We start from the raw sequence: 27145 nt of genomic DNA, 5'->3' as shown, positions 1-27145 counted from the left end.
TCATCTTAAAGAAGATTTGGGACACATATTCCCTCCTTTGATGCAAGCCAGAAGCTCAAACCATGCCAGCCTCATCCAGTGGTAGCAAAATCCCTCACCCCAGCTCCATCTCCTAGCCCAATAAAGCCTCAAAGTCAATTTTCTTTCCATGTTCACTCAAGCCATTTTCAGATCTGCCTACAGAACCTGCCCTACTCTCTCAAGAAAGCTTCAATATGTGAGTGGTAATCCTGTTACTAGTGCTTTAATGCATGTATGGCATCATCAGGCTTGATATCTAAACCAAATTTGGGGTTGATCAGGATAGAGTGGACCCTGGAAGTATCCAGTAACTATTCAAAAAACAAAACATTGGATGGTGAGGACAAAAAATTAAAATAGAGGTCCATAGTTTTAACCAATTTGAAATCTAAAATTTACTAAAAGAATTTTTATTCAACAAAAGATTAAATTATACTAATTGGCTTTTGTACCTCTACAATATAGGTTCTAAATTAACTTTAGGATCTGTTCATATGCACCAATTGGCAAAGCTTCATAGCCTTAATCAGCACCAGGCTTAGGAAACAAGCACAGTTATACCTGGGTGTCTTCACTAAATTTTAAAAAGGAACCTATTAAAAATAATAATAATAATAAAAAAAATTAAAAAGGAACCTATTATACTCTTAGGAGAGAGTTACCAAACACAAAAAGAGAGGACAAAAACTATGCCTCACTGTAACCATCAGAACTGTTGCCTTGCATAAATTCCCCCATAGCCCATTACCCTAAAATATGCTCTGAGTTAATGAATAATAAAGTCTTTGACACAATTGGCTCTATAAAATGGAAGACCTTGAACCTTCAATGCCACATAAATAGTTAATACAGTCCAATACAAATTAAAACAGGGTGTTAGGGGTTGAATTCCGCCCCCCCACCAAAATATGTGGAAATGCTGACCCTCTGTGTCTGTAATTTCCTGCCAGTTGTATACAGCCAGGTGCAAATTATAAGTTAAGTGTACAAGGACATAAGTGTACCTTGCCCTGGGATCATCCTCACACACAGTTACTAGAATGAGCCATTATGCAGACCCGGAGCTCCTAGAATGCCAGGGTCACCTGAGGAAAGGACCTTTTATAGCTTTTGTGAAGCCTCCTAGTGGTCTGCCCCCAAATTCAACTGAGTACATTGACTAGCAACTGTGCCATGAAAGGGAAGACAGAAGCAAAAGTTTCAGAGACTGATTGCTACTAGGTGTGACCCAACAGTGATGACTGGAATGAATCAGTTTGATCACATTAATTCCTTTTTAAGTAAAAGTCTAAATCCATATTTAACACAGAGGAAAATATTAATGTTCCTTTGGTAAGTATAATCGAGTCTAATATTTCTTAAAATATTAGTTATAACTTAAAATTTTAGAACAAGCTTATTTAGTATTGGAGAGATGTTGTTGCAAATGAAAGCACTAACCAAATCAGTACCGTTCAGTCATTACAGGATATACCTTTTGGAGATGCTTTCCAGGCATAGTAAATATTACATATGATCAAGTAATTAATATGCAATTAGAAGTTTCTTACCTATTACTTTTTTCTTCTCTGCTTTCTTTACAATTGGTCTTATAGTGGATTTCACAAGGCCTGAAATATGGCCCACCCAGATCTACCTGATGTTTATCTACTTAAAATCTGCATTTTTAAACAGACCTTAATCATCAAAGTAATTCCTTCTTTGATTATGCAAACTATTTGTGTTCATAGATTGAAAGATTTATTGATAGAATGACAATACTACACAAAGCAATCTATAAACTCAGTATGATCTCTATCAAAATTTCAACAGCCCTTTTTGCAGAAACAGAAAAGCCAACCCTAAAATTCCTATGGAATTGCAAGACATGCCAATAATCAAAACAACATGGAAAAGGAGGAACAATGTTGGAGGACCCCCACTTTCTGATTTTTTCAAAATTTGTCATAAAGCTATAGTAATCAAATCAGTATGAAACAGATCTCCAGTCCAGGTTGGATGCATGAGACAAGTGCTCAGGGTTGGTGCACTGGGATGACCCAGAGGGATGGGATGGGGAGGGAGGTGGGAGGGGGGTTCAGGATGGGGAACACATATAAATCCATGGCTGATTCATGTCAATGTATGGCAAAAACCACTACAATATTGTAAAGTAATTAGCCTCCAACTAATAAAAATAAATGAAAAAAGTCAGTAAGGTACTGGCATAAAGACAGACATATAGACAAATGAAATAAAATTGAGAGTTCAGAAACAAGCCCATACATCTACTGTCAAATGATTCTTGACAAGGGTGTCAGAATCATTCGATGAGGAAAAATAGGCTCTTCAAAAAATAGTGTTGGGACAATTGTATATCCACATGAAAAAGTCTGAAGTTGGTCCCCTACCTTACAATACAACCAAAAATTAACTCAAAGTGGATCAAAGACCTAAATGTTAGAGCTAAAACATAAAAATTCTGAGGAAAACATAGGTCAAATCTTCATGACCTTGTGTTTAACAATGGTTTTTAGATATAGCACCAAAATTATAAGCAATTAAAGAAAAAAATAGGACTTCATGAAAGTAAAAGCTTTTGTGCAAGAAAGTGATGCATTTCTCCAGAATGGGAAAAAATATTTGCAAATCACATATAGGATAAGGTTCAAGCATCCAGACTATATAAATAACTATTATTTATTATATATAGAATATATAAAAATAACTATTACATAATAACAGAATATATAAATAATAAATAATAAACAGAATATGTAAATAACAAACTGCAAAAAGGCAAACAACCCAATTAAAAATTGGCAAATGGCTCAAACAGACATTTCTTCAAAGAATATATACATATGGCCAACAAGCACATGAAAAGATGCTCAATTATTAGTCATTGGGGAAATCTAAGCAAAACCACAAATGATATGTACTACCTCACATCCACTAGAATGGCCATAATGAAAAACAAATGGACATTAACAAGACTTGGTGAAGATGTGGAGAAATTGGAACCCTTGTATTTGGATGGTGAGAATGTAAAATGGTGCATATGCTGTGGAGTTTGCTCATAAAGTTAAACATACAACTACCATGTGGCCAAGGAATTCTATTCTTAGGTATATACCTAAAAGAATTGGTATTTTCAATTATTTTGAGGAGCCTGCCAGCCTCCTCTGTCCATGGGACTCTCCAGGCAAGAATATTGGAGTGGGTAGCCATTCCTTTCTCCAGGGATTTTCCCGACCCAGGGATCGAACCCGGGTCTCCTTCATTGTAAGCTGATTTTTTACCATCTGAGCCACTAGGGAATCCCTATTTTGAAAAGAAGCATCCAAACAAATACGTGTACATGAATCTTCCTATGGTACTATTCACAATAGCCAAAAGATCGAAATACCCCTAATGTCCTTCTGTGAAAGAATGGATACAAAATATGCCTATCTGTTCAATGGATTCCAACAGCACTAATAATGAGGCTTCTTTGGCTCCTCAAACACTTTTCACTCTGGGGTGGGGTACCATGGTGAGGTCAGGGCAGAGGTGGGAGGCTTGAGGAGAAGGGAAGGTGGGAACAGAATACTGTCCTTTGGGTCTCCCCAGATAAGTTTTAGGAAGAAAAAGATATGAAACTAAGGATTTGGAAATAGATTCTTTATTTATTTTTGGCCGCACTAGGTGAAATCTTAGTTCCCTATTCAGGGATCAAATCCTCACACCCTGCATTAGGAGTGCAGAGTCTTGACCACTGGACCACCCAGGAGGCCCCAGAAATAGATTCCTTGAAAACTATCTGTGCCCCAGTCTCCCTTGGGCAGTCTGTGGGTGCCCCCCAGGCACAGTGAACGTTGGTTTGAAGCCTGTTGGACTAAAGGACTCATCGGAGGTAGCTCCTCAGACAGCATCTCCAAGAGGCCTCCCTGGGCCTCGAGTACCCAGGCTTCTGCTGACTGGCAGGGGCTAGGGAACTGCAGCACCCCCGACTTCTGGAGAGTGCTCTCCTTTATCAGAGGATTTTGATATCCTGCCTGTGCAAGGATATTGTTGCTCTTTAGTCACTGAGCTGTGTCCGAGTCTTTGCAACCCCATGGGTTGTAACCCACCAGGCTCCTTTGTCCATGGGATTTCCCAGGCAATAATACTGAAGTGGGTTTCCATGCCCTCCTGCAGGGGATCTTCCTGACCCAGGGATCGAACCTGTGTCTTATGTCTCCTGCATTGGCAGGCAAATTCTTTACCACTGAACCACCTGGGAAGCAACAACAAAACAGACCATCGCTAAAAACGAATTCCTAGTCTCATGGGAGATAGCCAAGAGATCACCTTTTGAAAGTGATGACACTTCCTGAGATGCCACTGCCAGGGTGAAGGTACTGTGATGTGTGGAGAGAGGGACCTTAGTCTCAAGGCTTGGGGCTTGGGAGACTATTCCAATCCCCCCTCTGCCTCAAAACCCTGGAAAGGAAACCACCTAAGCTCCAGTTGCCTATTCTGTAAAACCAGGGGAATGGTTTCCCTGGGTTTTCCAAGGGCCCTTCAGCCCTAATGCACTACAAGACTTGAGGAGTCAGGGACACAGCTTTAAGTAACTGCAGCAGCAATTGTGCCTAAAGGCTCAGGGATCACGAAGACTTTCAATAACCCCAAAAAGTTACCGCCTAGCTTCTCAGAGAAATACCCACATACTCAGAATTTTGAAAGTCCTTTGAACTCATCCATGGACCACAGATAAAGAAGCCTTGATTCCCAGACTTGTCAAAGACCACTGAAGGGAAGATATATTGTTTTCGTGCTGATCTATCCCGCGGGGATGCCGGCTCCCAGAGGGGCCCTGGCCAGCACAATGGGCAGAAAGGCTTTGGCAAGGGAGGGGCGGGTCTTTGTACAAGGACCATTAGGAGCATGGGCCTGAGTAGGCCTGTGTCCACTGAGCCTGAAGATCCAAGAATTTTCTCCATTGTTGTGAATTTTCAGAAAGGTTTCACCCACTGTGTCAGGATCTGTGGGAGTTAAGGGCTGGACAAAGCAGAATATGATCCACATAGACTGCCCCCTGCTGTTACATTTCTCTCAGCTCACATTCCTGCTTACCTGTTTTAAGAAGGGCCTTTTTTGAACTTTTGTTTTGGGGTATAGCCAATGAACAATGTTGTGATAGTTTCAAGTGCATAGCCCAGGGACTCAGCCATATGTATGCACATGTATCCATTCTCCCCCAAACTCCCCTGCCATCCAGGCTGCCACACCACATTGAGTAGAGTTCCCAGTGCTCTACAGTAGGTCCTTGTTGGTTATCCATTTTAAATACAGCAGTGTGTACATGTCCATCCAAAACTCCCTAACTATTCCTTAAAAGCAAACAATTGAGTTAAGATGGCTATTTTTCAGTCTTGGTAAGGGATTAGATGTTTCCCTTTAGGTTTACTTTTCACATACACACACACAAAATGCGCAGATAGTTTGTGCCTGTACCACCTCAACTTTATGCGAGAACCTGCACTGGCTCCAGCATGGGGAATGCCCAGAAAATATGGTGCTGATACTTCAGTGAATGGGGCATAAGGTTAAGAAGAAAACCCAGAATAACACCCATTAGGGAAGCTAAAGGGCCTCCTCAAGAGAGGCCTGGGGGTGGCAGACATATGGGTACTACCTGAAGAGAACACTGTCAGCCATGAGATCTGTCACCAAACTCAAGTTCCTCTGAGGTGTCTGCAGCCCAGGGTTTGGAGTCAGTTCTTTTCTGTCGCCCCCGGTCACACATCAGAGCCTAAGGATGGAAGAGGGAAACCTCTCTTGGCATTTCCTGTCTCTTTCTCTCCACTTCACCTGAAATGCCAACCCTGGAGCAGAACTGCTTCCCTGAGCTTGCCTGGCCTCCTCCCTCCCTCCTTCCCCCAGGTGATCTGAAAGATCAAGAGGTGACAGGTGCTCACCACCGCTCCTTTCCTCCTCACGTGCTCATGACTGTTGATCCTCAGGAGGATGGCCCTCTCTCCCCTTCACTTTGTCCACAGCTGCATCCCTCGCCTGGCCCATGATGGTAGGAAGGAGCAGGTGGCACAGAGGGAGGGAAGAAGGCAATGACAGTGACAGGAATGGACGGCCTTCACCACTACTATGTCTGGCCACCCAGCCTGGGACAGGCTTTTGTAGGGAGTCCCCTCCTTCATATTAGGAATAGCTTCCCTCCATCCCACCCCAACAGGGTCATCATGGTGACCAACAACCTAACATCTCATGTTTTTAAAAAACTGGAGAGAAGAGGTAGCAAAGAGAGCATTTGAATCTGACAACGACAAGACCATAATTTCATTTTTCTTCTCTCCCTGCCCATTCTCAGTCGCTGTGCCCATTCCCCTGGGGACAGAGGGACAGTTTACATTCACAATTGGTGGTGGCTGAAGCAGGCGTGGCCATGGCCAAGAGAGCAAGGCAGTGATGGAGGAAGAGGCTGCTGGAATGGGAGAAGGGCTGGAAAGGACCCCCCACAGGCTCTTTGGTAGCAGCCACGTCACTGTTTTCTGGGCAGAAGTTGAAGAGACATGTCTTGCATGAACTGGCCTGCACATGAGGACAGGTCCTGGTACCTTGGTCACAGCGGGCAATGGCACTCTGCTCCCTGAGCCCTTGACTCCCAACCTCAGGCATCACAAATACAGAGATTGGAGGGCAAAAGACCACTGCCTGCTGCTATCCTGGCTCCATTCTCAGCCCATCTTTTCCCTGACATCCCTCACTTGCTGTGAGTCGGAGCACAGTGGTGGAAATGGGAGCCCACAGCCCTCACCCCTGGGTCTGGTCATCTTTCATCTCTTCAGTGCCGTCTCTGCCTGTGGGATCTTAAGTGGCCTCTCCATTTTGTCCCCTGAATGAATATCCAGCCTGCATCTCCAGTCCCCTGGATTTTGTATGTCTCCATTTTCCTCAGAAAAGCATCGGAGTGCTCGCCTCTTTAGCCACATGCCAGGGAGGTGGCTAGTGAGTATGAAGCAGAATGACATTTCTCCTTCATTCCATCTTGCCATTTCTTCCCTTAGCGCCCACTTCTTTTTCTGAGATACTGAGGGCTGATATGAGTGGTCAAGATGCATGGGGAAGGGGGCCCTGCGAGGCCGTGGCAGAGGGTTCAAAGGCAAGAATAGGTACTAATGAGATAGCCAGGAGACCCAACTTCTACATTCTGTTTCACTAGGACAAGAATGTCCTTTCTTCCTGGAGCAGTGGGGTATCTGAACTGGGAACCAGGAATCCCCAATCCTCTTCCTGTTTCTATTTACATCTAAAAGGTCTTCCTGCCATTTATGCCTTAAAAAAAAAAAAGACTGACCTCTATAGCAGGTGAGAAGTTGCTATATAACACAGAGCCCAGCCAGGTGCTCTGTGATAACCTAGAGGGGAGGGGTGGGAGGCTCAAGAGGGAGGTGAAATATGTACACTTATGTCTGATTTGCATTGTTGTACAGCAGAAACCAATAGAACGTTGTAAAGTGATTTTCCTCCAATTAAAAAAAAAAAATCTCTAAAAGAAGACCCATGTTTCCTGTTTTTAACCTCTCCTGGGAATGTCAGTATAGACGAAAACCTGCAATAGGAACTCTGAAGCTGCAAGTGTTGTGAGTGGGGACAGCAACTTTGGGAAGATAGAGTGCCCTTTTGCCAACCTGTTCTCAGGAACTTTGGTGAATGGGCAAAAACTGCTGGCTCCATCCACACAGTACTTCCTTCAATTTTTGAGTCCATCTCTTCTTTCTAAACACTACACATGGACTCTCCTGGCTGTCCAGTGGTTAGGACTCCACGCTTCCACTGCAGGGGACACAGGTTTGATCCCTGGTCCGGGAACTAAAATCCCAACATGAACAAACCAGTTTTTGTCTGACCTGGCTTTCAGTGAGTCATCACTTTTAAGTCACAGGCCTCACCCTGCTCTGACTGGACACCCCCTCCTAGCATCCAATGTTCACGGAGGCTATAAGACCATGAGGCCACAGGGTTCTCCTTACCATTCTGAATAAATCAGTTTGCAAAATCTCCAGATCTTCCTGCAAAGCATCCATACGTATGAAGCAATGCCTAAACAGCCATACAAGTTGGCCTCCTGTTAGGTCCTGGAGCAGGGTGGCATCAACTTGAAAGTCTTCAGTCCATATAATGAAAGTTAAAAAAAAGAAGGCCACTCACATGGCCTATGCCTTCTACAGAGACAAGTACTCGGATGAGATTCCAGGCTGCCTCCTTCATCATTTCAGTTTAAATACCTCAGTGTCAAAGGCTCAGCAGGAAGAAAGGTATCAAGTGCTTCCAAGGCCCCTAGGCCTTTGCTTAATGCTAGAATTCCTTGACAGAAAACACTGCAGTAGTGGGTGCTCAGGGGAGAGGCAACTAGAATGGGGGTACTTCTCCCAGGGCAAACACTGAAACTTCTCTGTTTCAGGATACAGTTTCCTGAACCCTGGGCTGAGGTTGTTCATGTAGATAGGATGATAGCCACGGATACTGCCTCAAACTTAGTAATTCATTCTGAGCTCCCTTCAGAGAAACTGAATACTCTTATGATCCATCTTTCCTGTGAAAGAATGGGAGTAGGATTCCCCACCATCATTATTTGCTGAGTACCTGATACCTGAAGAATTTAGATCATGGAGGATGGGGAGGCTGAGTAACCAGACAGATACAAACAGGTAACTTCAGATATACAAGAATGATTCCATTCTTTTATTTATAAAGAATTTTCCAGGTATTGGTGGTAGGCACTGAAGATACAATGCTGCATAAAAGAGAGTTTAGATTCCTTTTTGTGAAACATCCCATATGCCCCTCCTAAAAACATTGTTGATGACAGATTCCTATCATTGGCTACCTCAACATTATGCATTCTTTCATCACATCCAGGATCTAGCTCTAAATGGTGACTTTCCTCAGACTGGAGACACTGGACATGATTCCCTTTTCCTGTGGAGTTTCTGGTGTCTAAGAAGGCTTGACCGCCTGCTAAAATTTCTCCTGCATATGCTACAAGTATAAGGCTGCTCACCTGTATGGGTTCTCTGGTGTTTAATAAGGTGGGAGTTCTGAATGAATCTTTTCCCACATTCATAACATTTAAAGGGCTTCTCTCCAGTGTGAATTCTTAGGTGTGTGTGTAGATTTGTGTTATGACTAAAGCTTTTTCCACACCATGAGCATCTATATGGTTTAATTCCTTGGTGTGCCAATAAGTGCTTATTAAGATCTGAACTCCATCTAAACCGCTTATCACATTGTTGACATTTATAGGGCTTCTCTTCAGTGTGAATTCTCTGGTGTTTAATAAGGTCAGAGCTAACTCTAAAGCTTTTCCCACATTCCTGACATTTAAAAGGTTTCTCTCCCGCATAGCCCTTCCCATGAACATCCACAGGTTTTGGAAGCTCTTGTTTACAAGTTTTAAGTTTCTTTCTTTTCCTCCCTGGAAAAGCACGATGTCGTTTCCGTACCCTGCATGTACCACCCTGATTTTCATTGCCCTCTGTTGTCTGAGCAACTTTCATTCTGGCCTTTCTTAATACTTTGCATCCTGATGGTTGTATTTCTGATGTAGAAAGAGATACAGGTTGGTCATTTCCAGTGTCATTTTTGAGCTTTAACCCTGTTGGAATAAACAGAAGAATCAGCCATCTGTTCCCCAGAATAAGAAAACTGTAGACATGGAAAGAAAAATCAATGCTGACAGCTTTAAAAAAATACAGGAACAAGGGATTTTTGGTCAAATCTGGGCAAAATGGCACAGACACATTTCTCCTTGGTCCTCCTTGCTGGGCACAACAACAAATCCATTCAAGAATGCAAGATACAATGAACAGAGAATTCTAAAAAGTGCTAAGAGGAGGGCAAAATGGTTTGGGACCCCAGGACTAGAAGAGTAACACAGTAGTATCTTACATCCCCACATCCAAAAATGTAGGCAAACCAGATCTAGTGTTTTCTAAATCTCAACTGAGCAACAGAACGCTACCTGAATAGGCTTACTCCATCCCCAATCTGAAATGGGAAACCTTCTGACAACATCAGAACTCCAGTCAGAGACATCAGATTTGTCATGCAGAACTAGCAAGACAGACCTCGCTAACCAGCCACTAGCAGCCTGCCCCAGGAAGCCTCTTCATCCCTATGAGTCAGAGATGCCCACTGAGAGACACTCTAGCCTAAGTAAAGATCTTCCTCATTCCTCACTCTTGGTGGCAGCATAAGCAGGAGCACATGGGAATCCCAGCAGTACCACATAAATCAAGGAGACCAAAATAATACCATAAAAGCTCTGAAAATTAAGCTGTCACTAGACACATATTCTACAAAGCAGGTGTTTAATAAGGTGGGAGTTCTGAATGAATCTTTTCCCACAAAGTAGGAAAGAACTTAACATGCTAAACTAAAACGGAGTGACTGCCCATTAAAATATTTAAATAGGACCCAGACTCTCCTAACATAATAGACAAAATGATCAGGATACAAAAAAATAAGTCACACAGCACTCCTAGAACCAAAAAAAAAAAAACAACACAACTTGAGTGAGAAAAGGCAATCTGACAAAAATGGAATCAGATTGATAATCAAAACCAGAAAGACAATAGAAAAATCTAAAATATATGGAAACAAATGGAAATATACTTCTAAATAATCCATGATTCAAAGAGAAAGTCTCAAGGGAAATGTAAAAATACATAATTAAATGAAAATGAAATTATAATATATCAAAATATGTGGAATGCAGCTATAGGAATGCTTAGAGGAAAATATATAGCCCTAAAGGCATACAACAGAAAAGAGGAAAGCTCTCAAATAAATAATCTAAGTTTCTACCTCAAAAAACTAGAAAAAAAGGAAAATAAAAGTTGAAGAAAGGAATAATAAAGATCACAGCAGAAATTAAACAACTTGCTCCTCAAAAAATTAATGAAATTGATAAACCTGTATTAACTCAGGCAAAAATGAAAGAAGATGCAAACCATCCATATCAGGAAGGAAACTGGGTCTATCACTACACATTCTGCAGCAATTAAAGAGATAATAAGGGAATACTATAACCAACTTACGTTCACAAAGTTTAAAAGTTAGGGGGAAATGGGTGAATTTCTCAAAATCTACAAACTACCAGAATTCAACCAGTGTGAAATAGATAATCTGAATAGCACTCTGAAAATTAAAAATTGAATTCATAATTAAAAAGCTGCCAAAACAGACATCTCCAGGTTCATATAGTGTTACTGGAGGATTCTACAAAATATCTATACAATTAACACTACTTTTGTATCATCTCTTCCAGAAAAGAAGAAGTAATATTACCCAAATCATTTCATAAGGCCAGTAATTACCCTGATAACAAAATCACACAAAGACAGTACTAAAAAAGAAAACTACAGACTAACATCTCCCATGAACTTCAACACAAAAATCCTCAACAAAATATTGGCAATCTGAATGTAACAATATGTAAGCATTATATACCATGATCACATAGGATTTCGATATTTGAAATCAATCAACATAATCCACCATATATCAACAAGCTTTGAAAGATCATAATCCCATTAACTGACACAGAAAAGTATTTGACAAACTCTACATCCATTAATGATAAAAAAAAAAAAAACTCAAGAGGGACTTCCCTGGTGGACCAGTGGCTAAGACTCCACATTCCCAATACAAGGGGCCCAGGTTCAATTCTTGGTCAGGGAACTAGATTCTGAAATGACACTAAGAATTTGCATGCCACAACTAAGAGTTCACATGCTTCAACTAAAGATCCTGAGTGCTTGAACGAAGACCCAGCACAGCCAAAAATAAATAAAAACACTAGGAAAGTTAGGAATTATATCAACTTGATAAAGTATCAATAAAAACCCTGCACTACACCCCAATGTTCATTGCAGCAGTTTATAATAGCCAGGACATAGAAGCAACCTCGATGCCCATCAGCAGACGAATGGATAAGGAAGCTGTGGTACATATACACCATGGAATATTACTCAGCCATTAAAAAGAATTCATTTGAATCAGTTCTAATGAGATGGATGAAACTGGAGCCCATTATACAGAGTGAAGTAAGCCAGAAAGATAAAGAACATTACAGTATACTAACACATATATACGGAATTTAGATAGATGGTAATGATAACCCTATACGCAAAACAGAAAAAGAGACACAAATGTACAGAACAGACTTTTGGACTCTGTGGGAGAAGGCGAGGGTGGGATGTTTCAAGAGAACAGCATCGAAACATGTATATTATCTAGGGTGAAACAGATCACCAGCCCAGGTTGGATGCATGAGACAAGTGCTCAGGCCTGGTGCACTGGGAAGACCCAGAGGGATGGGATGGGGAGGGAAGTGGGAGGGAGGACTGGGATGGGGAATACATGTAAATCCATGGCTAATTCAAGTCAATGTATGACAAAAACTACTACAATACTGTTAAGTAATTAGCCTCCAACTAATAAAAATAAATGGAAAAAAAAACAAACCCTGCACTAACATCACATGTAATAGTGAAAGACATAACGTTTCCATGATAAAATTGGGAAGAAGGCAAGGATGTTTGCTCTCACGATTCTTATTCAACACTGTACCAGAAGCTGGACCTATTGCAACAAGGTAAAAAAATAAATAAATAAAAAGCACTAAAGATCATGTGACTATGTATAATAATCCCAAGAAATTTACCAAAAAAAACCTTCTTAGAACTAATAAGCAAGCTCAGTAGGGTCACAGGATAAAATAAAACATAAAATTAGAGGCATAACTATACAAAAACAGTGAACATTTGTTTTAACATAAATTTAAAATAATACCATTTACAGTTGTGCAAATGAAAATTAAATGCTTCTGCATATACTTGGCAAACATGCAGAGGATCTGCACACTGAAAACTATAAAAAGTAGATGAACAACTATACTCCAACAAAAACATAAATAAAATAAATTTTTTTCTCTATCAAAAAGTTGGTGATAGGACTTCCCTGGTGGTCCAGTGGTTAAGAATCCACCTTCCAATGCAGGGAACTCAGGTTTGATCCCTGGTTGGGGAACTAAAATCCCACATGCCCCTGGGCAATGAAGCTAGTAGCTGCAACTAGAGAGAGCCCTCGAGCTGTAACTGGAGAAGCCTGCACACCACAATAAAGACTCAGTGCAGCCAAAATAAGTAAATAAACAAAATTTTTTAAATGATGAAAGAAATCAAAGAAAACTTGAACAAACATACTGTGTTCATTGTTTGGAAAAATCAACACAGTAAAGATATCAATCCTCCTCAAATTAACATATAGTTTAATGTAATTTCTAGCAAAATTCCAAAAAAGTTTCTTATAGGTAAGCTTATTCTAAAATTTACATGGAAAGGGACAGGCCCTAGCATAGCTTAAAATAAAATTTATCTTGACAAAAGAATAAAGTAGGAAGAAAGACTCTGATTTAGGCTTTCTATATTGTATAGCTACAGTAATCAAGACAGTGCGATATTGGCAGAGGGACAGGCACATAACTCGATGGAACAAAACAGATACACAAGTATGCCCAACTGATTTTGACAAAAGTGCAAAAGCAATTCAATGGAGGAAGGCCAGCCTTTTCAATAAACAAGGCTGAAGCAACTGGACCTACATAGGCAAAAAACCAAATGAGCTTCAACCTAAATTTCGTATCTTATATAGAATCGACTCAATATGAATCACAGACTTAAATGCAAATTTAAAAAACTTTTAGGAAAAATATAGAAAATTTTAGGGCTCTATGGCTAGCCCTGATACCAAAAATAACATCGGTAAAAAAACAAATGAAAAATTGGGCATCAAAATTAAAAACTTACTCTGTGGAAACCCATGGGAAGAGGATAAAAAGAAAAATATACAGACTTGGGGAAACTGCTTGCAAACCATATATCCAAGAAAGCACTACAATCTATAAAAGAACTCTCAAAATTCAACAGTTAAAAAACAACCTAATGAAAACCATGGCAAAGGCCGTTTCACTGAAGATAATATAAAGATGGCAAATAAGCACATGAAAAACTACAACATCATTAGCTATTAGCGAAATGCTAGTCCAAGCCACAATGAGATAACATTACATACTTAACAGAAGGCCAAAAAAAATTTTTTTAATGGTAATAATATTAAACAATGGCAAGAATGTAGAGAAACTGGATCACACCCATTGCTGGCTAGGAAGGTAAAATGATGCCGTCACTCTGAAAAACATTTTAGCATTAAACATCTAATTACCATATGAAACAGCAATTTCACTCTTTCACTCTCTATCCCAGAGAAATGAAAATTTACTGTCTCTACACAAAATTCTGTACAGGATTCATGGCAGCTTTATTCGCAATAGCCCAAGACTGAAGACAGCAAAAATATCTTTCAATGGATGAATGGTTAAACAAATTGTGGTTTATCAATATTATGGAACGCTTCTCAGCAGTAAAAATGAATGAACTACTAATACACACAATAACTTAGATGAATTTCCAGGGAATTACTGTGAAGGAGAAAAGTTAATCTCCCAAAGCAACGTATTTTATGACTCTAATCATATAATTTTGAAATGGCAAAATTTAAAAACTGTAAGCAGATCAGTGGTTGGCCTAGGTTGGTGATGAGGTAGGGTGTGGAAGGGAAGTATGTGTTGTTATATTGATAAAAGGGCAACTGGAAGGATCCTTGTGGTAACGTATCTTGACTGGTGTGGTGAATATACAAACCTCCACATGTGATAAAACCTTATAGAACTAAATACATACACACTCACAAATGAATACAAGGAAAAATGGAAATATGAATAAAGTCAGTGGACTATACCCATTTTATTATCCTGGTTGTGACATTATATACTTTTGCAAAAGTTATCATTGAGGGAAAATGGGTAAAGTGTATATGGGTTCTTTGTATTACATTTTCAATATGCATGTGAATCTACAAATAACTCAATAAAGAGGTTAATTTTTAAAAATATATAGGAACAAAATCTTAAAAATGTTAAGCCCTTATAAAGGCTCCTATTAAGGAATTTTCTCCTCTTCCTATATGTACATTTACCTCAAAGAGACTCTCCAAGAATGTCCATGAACTCTTAGGGACGTTGGGTCTATGGTTCTTGCCCTTGTGCTAAACAGATCACTTTAAGTTTAGGGTGCAATGATAATGCTCTGAGAATAAAACTTGGAGGTCATGAACTGCCATCTAAATTCCAGACTAATTTCAGAAAAAGCGAATAACTCTTTATACTTTTATTTACTCCAAACATTTAAATGGGCGGAATCTTAAACTCAGTTATCTTCTTTATATTCTACTATGGCTGTGGGTGGATGTGCAATGAGGAAACTAGGAACTAAACCTAAGGACACATGGAAATGTCGTGGGACTGGGAGTCATGTGGTATTCCAGCAGACCTGGTTAGAGATGAGGCAGCTGAGACCAGGATGGTAAGAGCAGAAGAGGTTGAGACATGGTTGTATTCAGGACCTATTTTGAAGACAGAGCTAAGAGTACTTGCTGACTGATTGGCTGGGGGGGGGGTAGGGTATAACAAAAGGACTGGAAAAAAGGATAACTGAGAGGTTTGGGGCCTGAACAACTGGGTAAAGTATGCTTTCTACTGACATGGAAAAGATCTGGAAAGAGTGGGCTTGCAGGGGAGGGCAAGAGTATGATAGATCAAGCAGTCTACTTAGGAAAAAGATGTGTATTTGTAAAAAACTCTCCAGGTGATCTGCATCTGCCTTCCCTTTCCCTCACACCATCAAGCTGAGAACCAACCCACTGCTGGGACACTGGGACACTCTCACAGGGGTGCATTTTCCATGAACTGAGGATGTAACAGATTGCTCAACTGCTACACAAAGGAAAGGAAGACTCTTTACCTAGAGAGGTGACAGTCTCATAGATTTCCCGCATTACATCAATGTAGAGGGTCTTCTGATTAGGGTCCATTATTTGCCATTCTTCCTTGGAAAAAGACAAGGCCACATCTTCAAATGTCAACTGCGTCTAAAGAAGAGAGTAAGTTGTAGTTCAGTACTCGCTACAACAGAAGCCGTCCTATCACTCATCTCTGAATTACATGGGAGGCCAGTTACCAAAAAAGTTAAGAGAAGATTCAAGGGAAAAAAAGTGAGATGACAGAAAAGGTGCCAAAGAGATCAGTACACAGCTTGGGAGGTGCCCCAATCCCACAGCGCCAATCCTAGCTGCCTAAGGAACATCTGGGGCTAATGTGCCTCAGAGCACCTGCTGTGCAAGGTAGGATCATGGGCAGCAGAGAAAAGCAGACAAGGCCACATTCAGGCTGCCTGAAAAAGCTTGTAAAGTACAGCTCACCTGAGACTCAGGCAAGGTGAGCTCAGATGCCGTCTTCCAGCTTGGAGTGCTTTTCTGCTCACAAAAGGTTAGACTCTCTTCAGCAGGCACAGCTGTGGGAGAGAAGGAGCCAGAAAAAATATATATATTTTCTGTTTATGAATACCCCAAATCAACTTCTACAGTTTAGGACTCCTTCAGTAAAGACAGCTCACCTTCACATGTGTGTGCGCACGCGCATGAGCACACACTCACACATGTACAACAAGAGTGGCCTTCTCCTTGTAAATTAGAACCAAAAAGCCACCACTCCATAGAATTGGTTCCCAGTTTTCATTAAATTAAATAGGGCTTCCCTGCTGGCTCAGAGGTTAAAGCGTCTGCCTGCAATGTGGGAGACCTGGGTTTGATCCCTGGGTTGGGAAGATCCCCTGGAGAAGGAAATGGCAACTCACTCCAGTATTCTTGCCTGGAGAATCCCATGGACGGAGGAGCCTGGTGGGTCCATGGGGTCGCAAACAGTTGGACATGACTGAGCAACTTCACTTTCACTGCTTCCATTAAATAAAAGGAAATCCATTGTTTTTCCTATCATTAAAGAAACTGTTGACTGAGCTGGGCAAGCATTAGGGATGTTTGAAAATTAAAACCTCGTGTCCTCCAGTGTATTATGGGAAACATGGGAGATTTCATTACTTTTTTCCTGGTGTACAATTCTCTTCCCATTCTGCCACTGACAGCCCATTTCTGATCCCAATTTCTCCTCTAACTTCTAACAGTGAGATGATCCCGCTTGTCCCTGCTCTACCTTCTTCTCTCCTCTCAAATTTCTATAGAGAAAGGTCCACATTATGAATACCAGCGTTCTGTAGTTTGGATGCTTCTGTACCCCAGAAGGACCTTCACCTTCACCCACCACTGACCTACTGTACTCCCACTAGAAAGATATCCTAACTGAAAGCATGACTGGGCACCTGGAAAATTCCCATGACATGCTACCTGAACCAATTACTATCATAGCTCCCAAGAGAAGATATTTATGATGAAACTCCTTACCTCTTTCATACACAGGCTGGGTTTCTTTGTGAGTATTCCAGCCCGGATCTTGCAGTATCTGGTATATATTCCAACATTCTTTCTGGAACACACCCGTTGGTTGGGGCTCTGCTGGCTTCCACTTAAAGCCTGGGGCCACTGCTGTTCCTTCCAAGAGCTCTGTGTCCTTTCCCAGTTCATGGGCTGTGACCTAGAAATAATCCCCATCCTCATTAGCAAAGAACTTTTGGTTTTGGGGTGGTGATGGAAGAACATACAAGAGTAGAGTCCAGGTTTGGGGAGTGTGTAAGGAAGTAATTTTTAAAAATGAAGAGATATTGTGCCATGATTTTCTCACAAGGAACTGTACACATGAGCGGGGAAAATCAGATTAAAATGAGAGAAGCTATGATTGTTGCTGGCCTCTACACCTCCTCGGACAGCCACGGCTCACACCAAGAGCAGGGTAGGGGCAGGCTGCCTGTTCTCTCACTGCCTCCACTCTCTTGCTTTCTAGACCTGGATCCTTGATTTAGTGGGCTTTTATTTTCTAGTTTTCTCTAAAGAATAAGAAAATGAATAAAAAAGGGTTTTCTGTCAGTTAGATTTTCCAATCCTCCCACGTCAAGGGAACAATTTCATGGAGAAAGGGGATGCAGCAGAGGAAAAAAATGGGGGAAGAGCTGGATTCAACTTTCCTCCATACACTTCAGGTGTATAAGACACTTGTGCTCCTCAACGTGGGCTCCCAAGGAGAGAAAGTATGCTGCCATCTCCCCAGGGCAGACCTGGTTACCCACTCACCAGCAAGGCCAAGGCAAAGCATGAAGGAAGGCCATGGAGGCTCTTTTCTCCTGACCCTTAGATGTGTGTTCCCAGCCCAGAGAGCACCACCCCTCAGCATTCAGATTTTCTCCATTTTTCTGTTAGCTTTTTTCTTCTTTCTGATCCTTGTTTCCCTTTTCTCTTTCCATTTCTTCTCTTTCTTTGCAGTTTCCCCAGAAAGGTTTGATTTATACTTTGGCTGCTACCCTCTCCTGCCTTTGACCTTTAAAACCCTGCATTCAGAGTTTTTTTCCTCCCTTCCTAGCATTTTCTTGCCTTCTATTTCTTGGTTGCTAAGTCCTGTCTCCTTGGCCATGCTAGGCCAGGCCCACCACCTTCAATTCACCCTGGCCCTAAAGAGGACAAAATGCATTTTTTTCTAAGGCCAGGAAAAGACTCTCCGGAACTCCCAAATCTGAAAGCTGTCACTGCAAGTCTGTGATTTCAGACTGCACTTAGTTATTCTAAAGGAACAATAGTAGAGTGACTTAATCCATCTCATTCTCCAATTACTGCCCCCCACTTTCACCCTCTTTCACAGTGTACATGTAAGGAATCTTTCTGCTCACCTCATTGCTTATTCCACCAGATTCTCTCTGAAAGCGGTCTACCAGGGCCACAGCCTCTTTGACGCTCTGTGGATGATACTTCTGCACCCAGTTCTGGATATGACTGGGCAGAACGTCCAGGAACTGCTCCAGCACCAGCAATTCCAAGATTTGCTCTTTTGAGTGGATCTCTGGCCTCAGCCACTGACAGCATAATTCCTGCAGTTGGCTGACAGCCTCACACGGTCCAGGTGCATCATGATAACAGAAGCTCCGGAAGTGCTGGCGAGCACTCTCAGGACTAAGACTGCCCATCTGTGGGCTGGATTTCTTACTCTGATTGGAACTCTCTTTCACAGACCTCTTAGTCCCCTGCAAAACCTCCACATGTGGGTACAAGCATGCATTCGCCTTCACATGGCTCATCATTATTTGCTCTAGGAACTGTTTTTCTCCTACGTGTGACATCCTCTTGGGGCCACCTGATAACTGAGGCCTTGTCAGGCTTGGTACAAAACCAATGAGTGGATCTTCTCCCCAAGGGCACTGAGAGAGGGGAGGAAAAAAAAAGTACACATCAAGAAGAAAGCCACATGACACACATTTACTATTTATAGTTATCAGAGAAGGAGGAACAGAAAGTTATCAGAAAAGAAGGAACAGAAAGCAACTGTTCTGCCTCCTTTTTAAAATTAACTGCCACTCCTGAAAACTCAAGACTCAGGACATGTCTTCACCCTTTCCTTTGTTACTCAACTTTGAAACAAATTTACAGCTCTGGAAAGACAAATGTTAGTTCATCACTTTTTCTCTAAGGTTGATGGATGAAAAAACTTGCATGCATTTGCTAAAAGAAGCTTTGATATTATCTAATACTTAATCCGTGTACTTCATGTCCCACCTTTACAAACAGGGGTATTTTACTTTCTCTACATTTTAATAAATCATTCCAGTTTCTTATCTTCCGTGAGATGAGGGACAACTTCTCTGTCCCTTCATCTTCTTATGCAGACTGATTCCTTTGCTTTATGGAACATCTATATTCTCTTTTCCATCATATTAATACTGGAAGGGAAACTGAGACACCCAGATCAGAAAAGAATTAGAGAAAAAGTAACCTTATTCCTTTCAGCAAGTTTCCCCCCACTAAGCTACCAGATGGCATCAACATTGCTTCTTTGGCACCTCCTGGGAACACTTATAATGGTCACTGTGCTCCTTTCTACCTATGGATGAAAATTTCTGCTCACTTTACTAGAAAAACTGACAGCTGGCTTTGTTTACAAGATATCCAAATGTCACACTGTTTAAAAAAAAAAAGGAGAAATAGTGACGATTAAGGTTCTTCAGAGACAAGAAAGGTCCTAGAAAAGGTAACCCTTGTCTTGACTTTACATTTCCTCAGGGTCATAGAGATTTTTAAGCAAGGCTGATGATGGCCTTGAGAGTCTGATTTTCTCAGAGGTTACCCAAGAGAAACAACAACAAAGCTCTTTCAAGGAAGCCACAGGTATTCAAACAAATGGTTGGTTCCTGCTGCCTATCTAGGCTCAGGAGGTACAGGGACACTTCCTGAATTTCTCTGTCAGCAGAAACTAATGTCTTGGAGGCTGAAATGACCCCTTTCTCGGAGCTTCCCTGATAGCTCAGTTAGTAAAGAATCCGCCTGCAATGCAGGAGACCCCAGTTCGATTCCTAGGCCGGGAAGATCTGCTGGAGAAGGGATAGGCTACCCACTCCAATATTCTTGGGCTTCCCTTGTGGCTCAGCTGGTAAAGAATCCGCCCACAATGTGGGAGACCTAGGTTCGATCTCTGGGTTGGTAAGATCCCCTGGAGAAGGGAAACGCTACCCACTCCAGTATTCTGGCCTGAAGAATCCCATGGGCTGTATTCGAAAAGAGTTGGACACAACTGAGCGACTTTCACTTCCACCAGTAATATGCTCATAAGCCAGCAGAAACGGGCAAGTTTCGCTGGGTGCACTGGTAGGCCTTACTGCCCTATGCCCCACCTACACCTTCTGGGTCGAAAGTACCAAAAGCTCTCAACACACCAGCAGCTTCCGAGTCTACTTCAGCAGCATCCCTGGGTTTTATTTGCACACACTGTACAAAAGTTTGCTTCTGGAGGTTAGATGTGGCTGTAGGTGGCCTTGACTACCGGCCTCCTCGAGAACAGGTCCCGCCGGTTCTCAGACCGACCCGCCGCCCGGCAAAGAAGCCAAAGCGAAAACGAAAAGGCTGCGCCTCGGCTAACTTCCGCCCTTCCCCCCATCCTCGCTCACCACAACGCAGCTGGCACGTGAGGTATTTCTAAGGGTATCTCTCGGTATCTCTCGGGGGTCTCCTGACCAAACCCAGAAGGAAAATCAGGTTCTCGATTACCTCCACCCAGCTCTGGCTTCCGTGGACACCACTTCCCTCTTTCTGGGCTCGGCTATGAAGTCACCACACCTCACGCCGTCGCGGGGAAGAAGGCAGGTCCGGATTCCCGCGCCCCCGGGGATGATATCGGGAAGGCGCGAGGCCCCAGGAGCGCACGGGCCTTGGAAGTTCAGTTCCCGGCGCTACGCCTCTAGCGCCGTGAGACCGTACCCCGGCTCGCCATTTTGGGGTCTCGTGCTGTGGGCCGGGCGCCGGCCGGAAAAGGAAGAATGCGCTTCCGGTGGCTGCGTGACAGCCACGCCCATCACCGCCCTCCCTCCACCTGGGGAGTCGCAGACGCGCGAGTCCGGAACTGTCTCGCAGGTCCGCCCCATCCTGGGTTCAGCCCCGGATGCAAAAAAAAAAAGACAGTTCGTGTCACCGAGTCTCGGGTTCACGGGAGTCCTAGCGGAGCCGCAAAGGAGGCTGTCTCCTGCGAGCATTGTAGCCGGCTGACGCCCAGCGCCGTGATCTCGGACCCCCAGACTTGCTGCGTGTCTTATGTCCAGATTACTACTACATCACGTTCCAACAGCTGGCGGCCTTTTCTACCGGGACGTTCCCCTGGTTAGGACCCCTATCTCCGAAAGTCGTCACTAGGCTTGTCCCAGGACTCGAGTTAAGAGGCTTTTGGTCCTTCTGGCCAGACCCCTCGCTGGATCAGGAGCCTCAGTCCCTGATATTTTAAAAATCCTTTTCTGGTTTGCAGGCACGTGCTTCCCAACTGTTATTTTATTCTTGTTAGGTAGGTTTTAACCTCATGATGTCCCTTCCATTTATATTTCTCTTTGACATATAAAGAAATTCAGGTATAGGACGTGGTGTCCGCAGAGTCACGTGGATTACAGGTGGCAGATTTTAGTCCGGTTTAGGTCTCCTGTTGTCACACCCCATGCTTAGGCTACTATATTGTGCTTCCCTGAAGGACGGAATCTTGTTTCATCTTACACTTAGAGGTTCTTACACATCCTGTAGTGCTTAGCAAAGTTCTTTGGAGAAGGCATCTTTCTAAGAACCCGGATATCTCGGGTTTCAGTGTCTCCAAATTTTCGTTGTTTACCTAGTATTGAGCCATTTGGACAAAGGTTATCTATAAGAATCGAAGAGGAGAAACTATGTGTAGCTCAGTTGTACAGTGGAGATAAAACTGATGTCAGTGTGAAAAATCAGTGTGAGAAACTACCCTTGCAAGGATACCAGAGATCTGCATGACAAGGAGGAAAATAAACAAGGAGCGCTAGTCCGCCTTTTAACTTGCAAACTAAGTTTACGCTCAAAAGACAAGGTTAATCCTTATTTGCAGAGCAAAGCTGCCCAAAAGTGTGAGAGGACACAGTGCATTATCTGTGATTGTAAAACTAGTAAAGATGTTTGCTTCACCAGGGAGTCGTTTTCAGAGTGATTTTTTCAAAGCTGTGTTCCTGAGGTCAGGCGTTTTCAACCGAATGTTTTATGACAATGGAAAAGAAGTCAGAGTATTGTTGCTTCTGGATAATTCCCAGGGTTACCTTTCAGCTGAGTCAATAACCAATGAGGATGGTCAGAGAAAGGCATTTTCTTTTTCTCTTCTTTTTCCTCTTTGTTAAATAGTAAGATTTTTAAACCATGTGAAATTTAATATTAATCTGCACAAAGTTATTCCTTATAATTGTCTTCAATAGAAATTCGATTATACAGTTATATTCATTTAGAATGAATATGGAAATAAGTATAATGATCTCTTCAGTTTTCCTTATAACCTACTATGGCTTATATGCTTCAAAGAAAAGAAAAAAAAAATTTAAAAATGACTATAGACTGCAGGAAGACAGGTTGTAATTCACTTAAATTTCATTATATACTATTAATATGATTAGTGGTTTAAGCATACATTGACCCATGTTTTCTGTTATAAAACTCTACATAATTAAAGGTTTATAATTTACTTATAATTTAAATCCATAACACCCAGATCCCATCCATAGTTATGTTTTGGCTAATACGTTTGAAACACTAAGTGAAAAAAGAGAAACTATGTAAAATCTGTGTAAAAAGGATTTTCTTTCCTCTAAACACTTCAACTTTCAGTCATCCAAGGAATCAAGATGCAATCCTGAGCAGCAAACAACTTTATAGGTGAAAGCAAGAATACTGGAGTGGGTTACCATGTCCTCTTCCAGGGGATCTTCCTGACCCAGGGATGGAACCTGTGTGTCTTACATCTCCTGCATTGGCAGACTAGTGAAAGCTTACCTGAAGGGGGGCTGAATTGGGGACTAGGTGAAGACCCCTGTTGGAATGCCTTTTTAGTGCCTAAGAGCAATTATATGGGCCTCCTCTTTGCTCCAGCTTCAAGGGAAACATTCCAAGTAGGAGCAACATCAGTTTGGTGACATCACAAGATCTGTATGGGGGCTATTACAGTGGCTGCGGTAGGGAGAGGGTACATCCTTCTGAGACTCACCATTCACATCAATTACCATCTTACCCAGAGAGAACAGCATGCTCACTAGTTCCAGTTTTGTTCCCTGTGACTTCTGCACTGATGTTCTGCAGAACCGTGCTGGTCACCTTAACTTTGCCTCACTCTAGCAGGAACTGCCCAACACCCCCACAATATCTGAGCATGTATTGTGGCCCAAGGATCACTTCACATAGAAAGGTGTCAGATTACCTACCACCTTTCTTACCTTAACAAGGGGAGAACTTCAATTCCAGCCTGGAGACCCCTCCCCCTGTCACCGACCACCTCTCATCAATGTCCAGATTACTGAGCCCAGAGTCCCACTCGGTACCTGGTGTGATGCCCACGCAGAGCCACATCTTCATCCATCATGCTTGTAGTCATCACAAATAATAACATCTGCAAGTGGGAGCTTTTTCAACATACATATCTTACTGAAAAACATAAGTATTTTACAAATTCCTCTACCAACTGGGTTTGTCTCCTCCAAGACACTTGGGAAAGGGCTTACATGTATCTTTTCAAGCTAGCATTTTTCTTTTTCTTTTTTGATATGTTCCCAGGAGTGGAATTGCTGGACCGTATGGTAGCTCTATTTTTTTTGTTTGTTTGTTTCTGAGGAACATCCATATTGTTTTCCATAGTGGCTGCACCAATTACATTTCTACCAGTGGTGTGGGAAGGTTCATATTTCTTCACATTTCTGTCAATACTTGTTATAGCTCATCTTTTCCATAATGGCCATTCTAACAAGTGTGAGGTGATATCACATTATCATTTTGGTTTACATTTCCCTGATGGTTAACAGCATAGTGCATTTTTTTTCTTTTTATTTATGTTTTAATTAAAAGATAATTGCTTTACAGAATTTTGTTGTTTTCTGTCAAACCTCAAAATGAATCAGCCATAGGTATATATATGTCCCCTACTTCTTGAACCTCCCTCCTATCTCCCTCCCCATCCCATCCCTCTAGGCTGTGGGTCTCAAACAGAGACCCTGTTTGATTTCCCTGAAACATACAGCAAATTCCCATTGGATATCTATTTTACATATGGTAATTTAAGTTTCCATGTTACTCTCTCCATACATTTCAGCCTCTCCTCCCCTTTCCCTCTGTCCATTAGTCTGTTCTCTGTCTCGTTCTCCACTGCTGTCCTGCAAATAAATTCTTTGTTACCATTGTTCTAGATTTCATTTATATGCATTCAGTTCAATTGCTCAGTCGTGTCCAACTCTTTGCGATTCCATGGACTACAGCATGCCAGGCTTCCCTGTCCATCATCAACTCCTGGAGCTTACTCAAATTCGTGTCCATCGAGTCAGTGATGCCATCCAACCATCTCATCCTCTGTCGTCCCCTTCTCCTCCCGCCTTCAATCTTTCCCAGCATCAGGGTGTTTTCCAATGAGTCAGTTTTTGCATTGGGTGGCCAAAGTATTGGAGTTTCAGCTTCAGCATCAGGCAATGAATATTCAGGACTGACTTCCTTTAGGATTGACTGGTTGAATCTCCTTCCAGTCCAAGAGACTCTGAAGAGTCTGCTCCAACACCACAGTTCAAAAGCATCAATTCTTCAGTGCTCAGCTTTCTTTATAGTCCAACTCTCACATCCATACATGACTACTGGAAAAATCATAGCCTTGACTAGACAGACCTTTGTTGGCAAAGTAATGTCTCTGCTTTTTAATATGCTCTCTAGGTTGGTCATAGCTTTTCTTCCAAGGAGCAACTGTCTTTTAATTTCATGGCTGCAGTCACCATCTGCAGTGATTTTGGAGCCCGAGAAAATAAAGTCTGTCACTGTGTCCATTGTTTCCCCCATCTATTTGCCATGAAGTGATGGGACCAGATGCCATGAGCTTGGTTTCCTGAATGTTGAGTTTTAAGCCAGCTTTTTCACTCTCCTCTTTCACTTTTATCAAGAGGCTCTTTAGTTCTTCCTCGCTCTCTGCCATAAGGGTGGTGTCATCTGCGTATCTAAGGTTATTGATATTTCTCCCAGCAATCTTGATTCCAGCTTGTGCTTCATCCAGCCTGGCATTTCTCATGATGTACTCTGCATATAAGTTAAATAAGCAGGGTGACAATATACAGCCTTGACATACTCCTTTCCTCATTTGGAACCAGTCTATTATTCCATGTACAGTTCTAACTGTTGCTTCTTGACCTTGACATTTTTGATATATGTGTTAGTGTATGACATCTATCTTTCTTTTTCTACTTATTTCACTCTGATAGGCTCTAGTTTCATCCACCTCATTAGAACTGACTAAAATGCATAACTTTTATGGCTGAGTAATATTCCATTGTGTATATGTACCACAACTTCTTTATCCATTCATCTGTCAATGGACATCTAGGTTGCTTACGTGTTCTAGCTATTGTAAATAGTGCTGCAATGAACAGTGGGGTACATGTGTCTTTTTCAATTTTGGTTTCCTCAGGGTGTATGCCTATGAGTGGGATTGCTTGGTCATATGGTGGTTTTATTCCTAGTTTTTTAAGTAATCTCCATAACATCTTCCATAGTGGCTGTATCAATTTACATTCCCACCAACAGCACAAGAGGGTTCCTTTTTCTCCACATTTATTCTTTGTAGACTTTTTGATGATGGCCATTCTGACTGGTGTGAGGTGATATCTCATTGTAGTTTTGATGTGCATTTCTCTAATAATAAGCAATAGTGAGCATCTTCTCATGTGTTTATTAGCCATCTGTATATCTTTGGAGAAATGTCTGTTTAGGTCTTTCCCCCACTTTTTGATTGGGGTGTTTATTTTTCTGGCATTGAGTTGTATGAGCTGCTTGTATATTTTTGGAAATTAATCCTCTGTCAGTTGTTTCATTTGCTATTATTTTCTCCCATTCTGAGGGTTTTCTTTTCACCTTGCTTATAGTTTCCTTTGCTGTGCAAAAGCTTTTAAGTTTAATTAGGTCCCACTTGTTTACTTTTGTTTTTATTTCTATTATTCTAGGAGGTGGATCATAGAAGATCTTGCTTTGATTTATGTCATCAAGTGTTCTGCCTATGATTTCCTCTAAGAGTTTTATATTTTCTGATCTTACATGTAGGTCTTTAATCCTTTTTGAGTTTATCTTTGTGTATGGTGTTGGGAAGTGTTCTAATTTCATTCTTTTACATGTAGCTGTCCAGTTTTCCCAGCACCACTTACTGAAGAGGCTATCTTTGCCCCATTGTATATTTTTACCTGCTTTGTCAAAAATAAGGTATGGATAGATGCATGAGTTTATTTCTGGACTTTCTGTCTTTTTCCATTGGTCTATATTTCTGTTTTTGTGCCAGTACCATGCTGTCTTGATGACTGTAACTTTGTAGTATTGTCTGAAGTCAGGAAGGTTGATTCCTACTGCTCCATTTTTCTTTCTCAAGACTGCTTCGGGTTTTCGGGGTCATTTGTGTTTCCATATGAACTGTGAAATTTTTGTTCTAGTTCTGTGAAAAATGCCATTGGTGATTTGATAGGGATCACATTGAATATGTATATTGCATTTGGTAGTATAA

The 27145-nt window shown here is 41.8% G+C and overlaps 1 protein-coding gene across 2 annotated transcripts in view; it reads right to left on the bottom strand.

Annotated features, from left to right (window-relative positions):
• Positions 1 to 21405, bottom strand: part of ZNF75D (zinc finger protein 75D) — a 28152-nt gene extending 6747 nt beyond the window's left edge. Inside the window, exons 1-6 of one of the 2 annotated variants that reach the window (XM_065916997.1) lie at positions 21139 to 21405; positions 18774 to 19298; positions 17401 to 17590; positions 16366 to 16457; positions 15909 to 16035; positions 8699 to 9640 (exon numbers count right to left, since the gene is read on the bottom strand). In XM_065916997.1, coding sequence (XP_065773069.1) covers positions 8931 to 9640; positions 15909 to 16035; positions 16366 to 16457; positions 17401 to 17590; positions 18774 to 19220 — 1566 coding nt within the window. In that variant the 5' untranslated portion in view covers positions 19221 to 19298; positions 21139 to 21405 and the 3' untranslated portion in view covers positions 8699 to 8930. Of the gene's footprint in view, positions 1 to 8698; positions 9641 to 15908; positions 16036 to 16365; positions 16458 to 17400; positions 17591 to 18773; positions 19299 to 21138 lie in introns of those variants that run through there. The other variant, XM_065916998.1, reaches the window with a different exon arrangement.
• Between the last annotated feature and the right edge of the window lie 5740 nt (positions 21406 to 27145).

Source organism: Muntiacus reevesi, chromosome X (assembly GCF_963930625.1).
Source record: "Muntiacus reevesi chromosome X, mMunRee1.1, whole genome shotgun sequence".
Classification (NCBI taxonomy): Eukaryota; Metazoa; Chordata; class Mammalia; order Artiodactyla; family Cervidae; genus Muntiacus; species Muntiacus reevesi.
The sequence above is the reverse complement of the archived record's forward strand: the minus strand, read 5'-3'. Positions and strand labels throughout refer to the sequence as shown.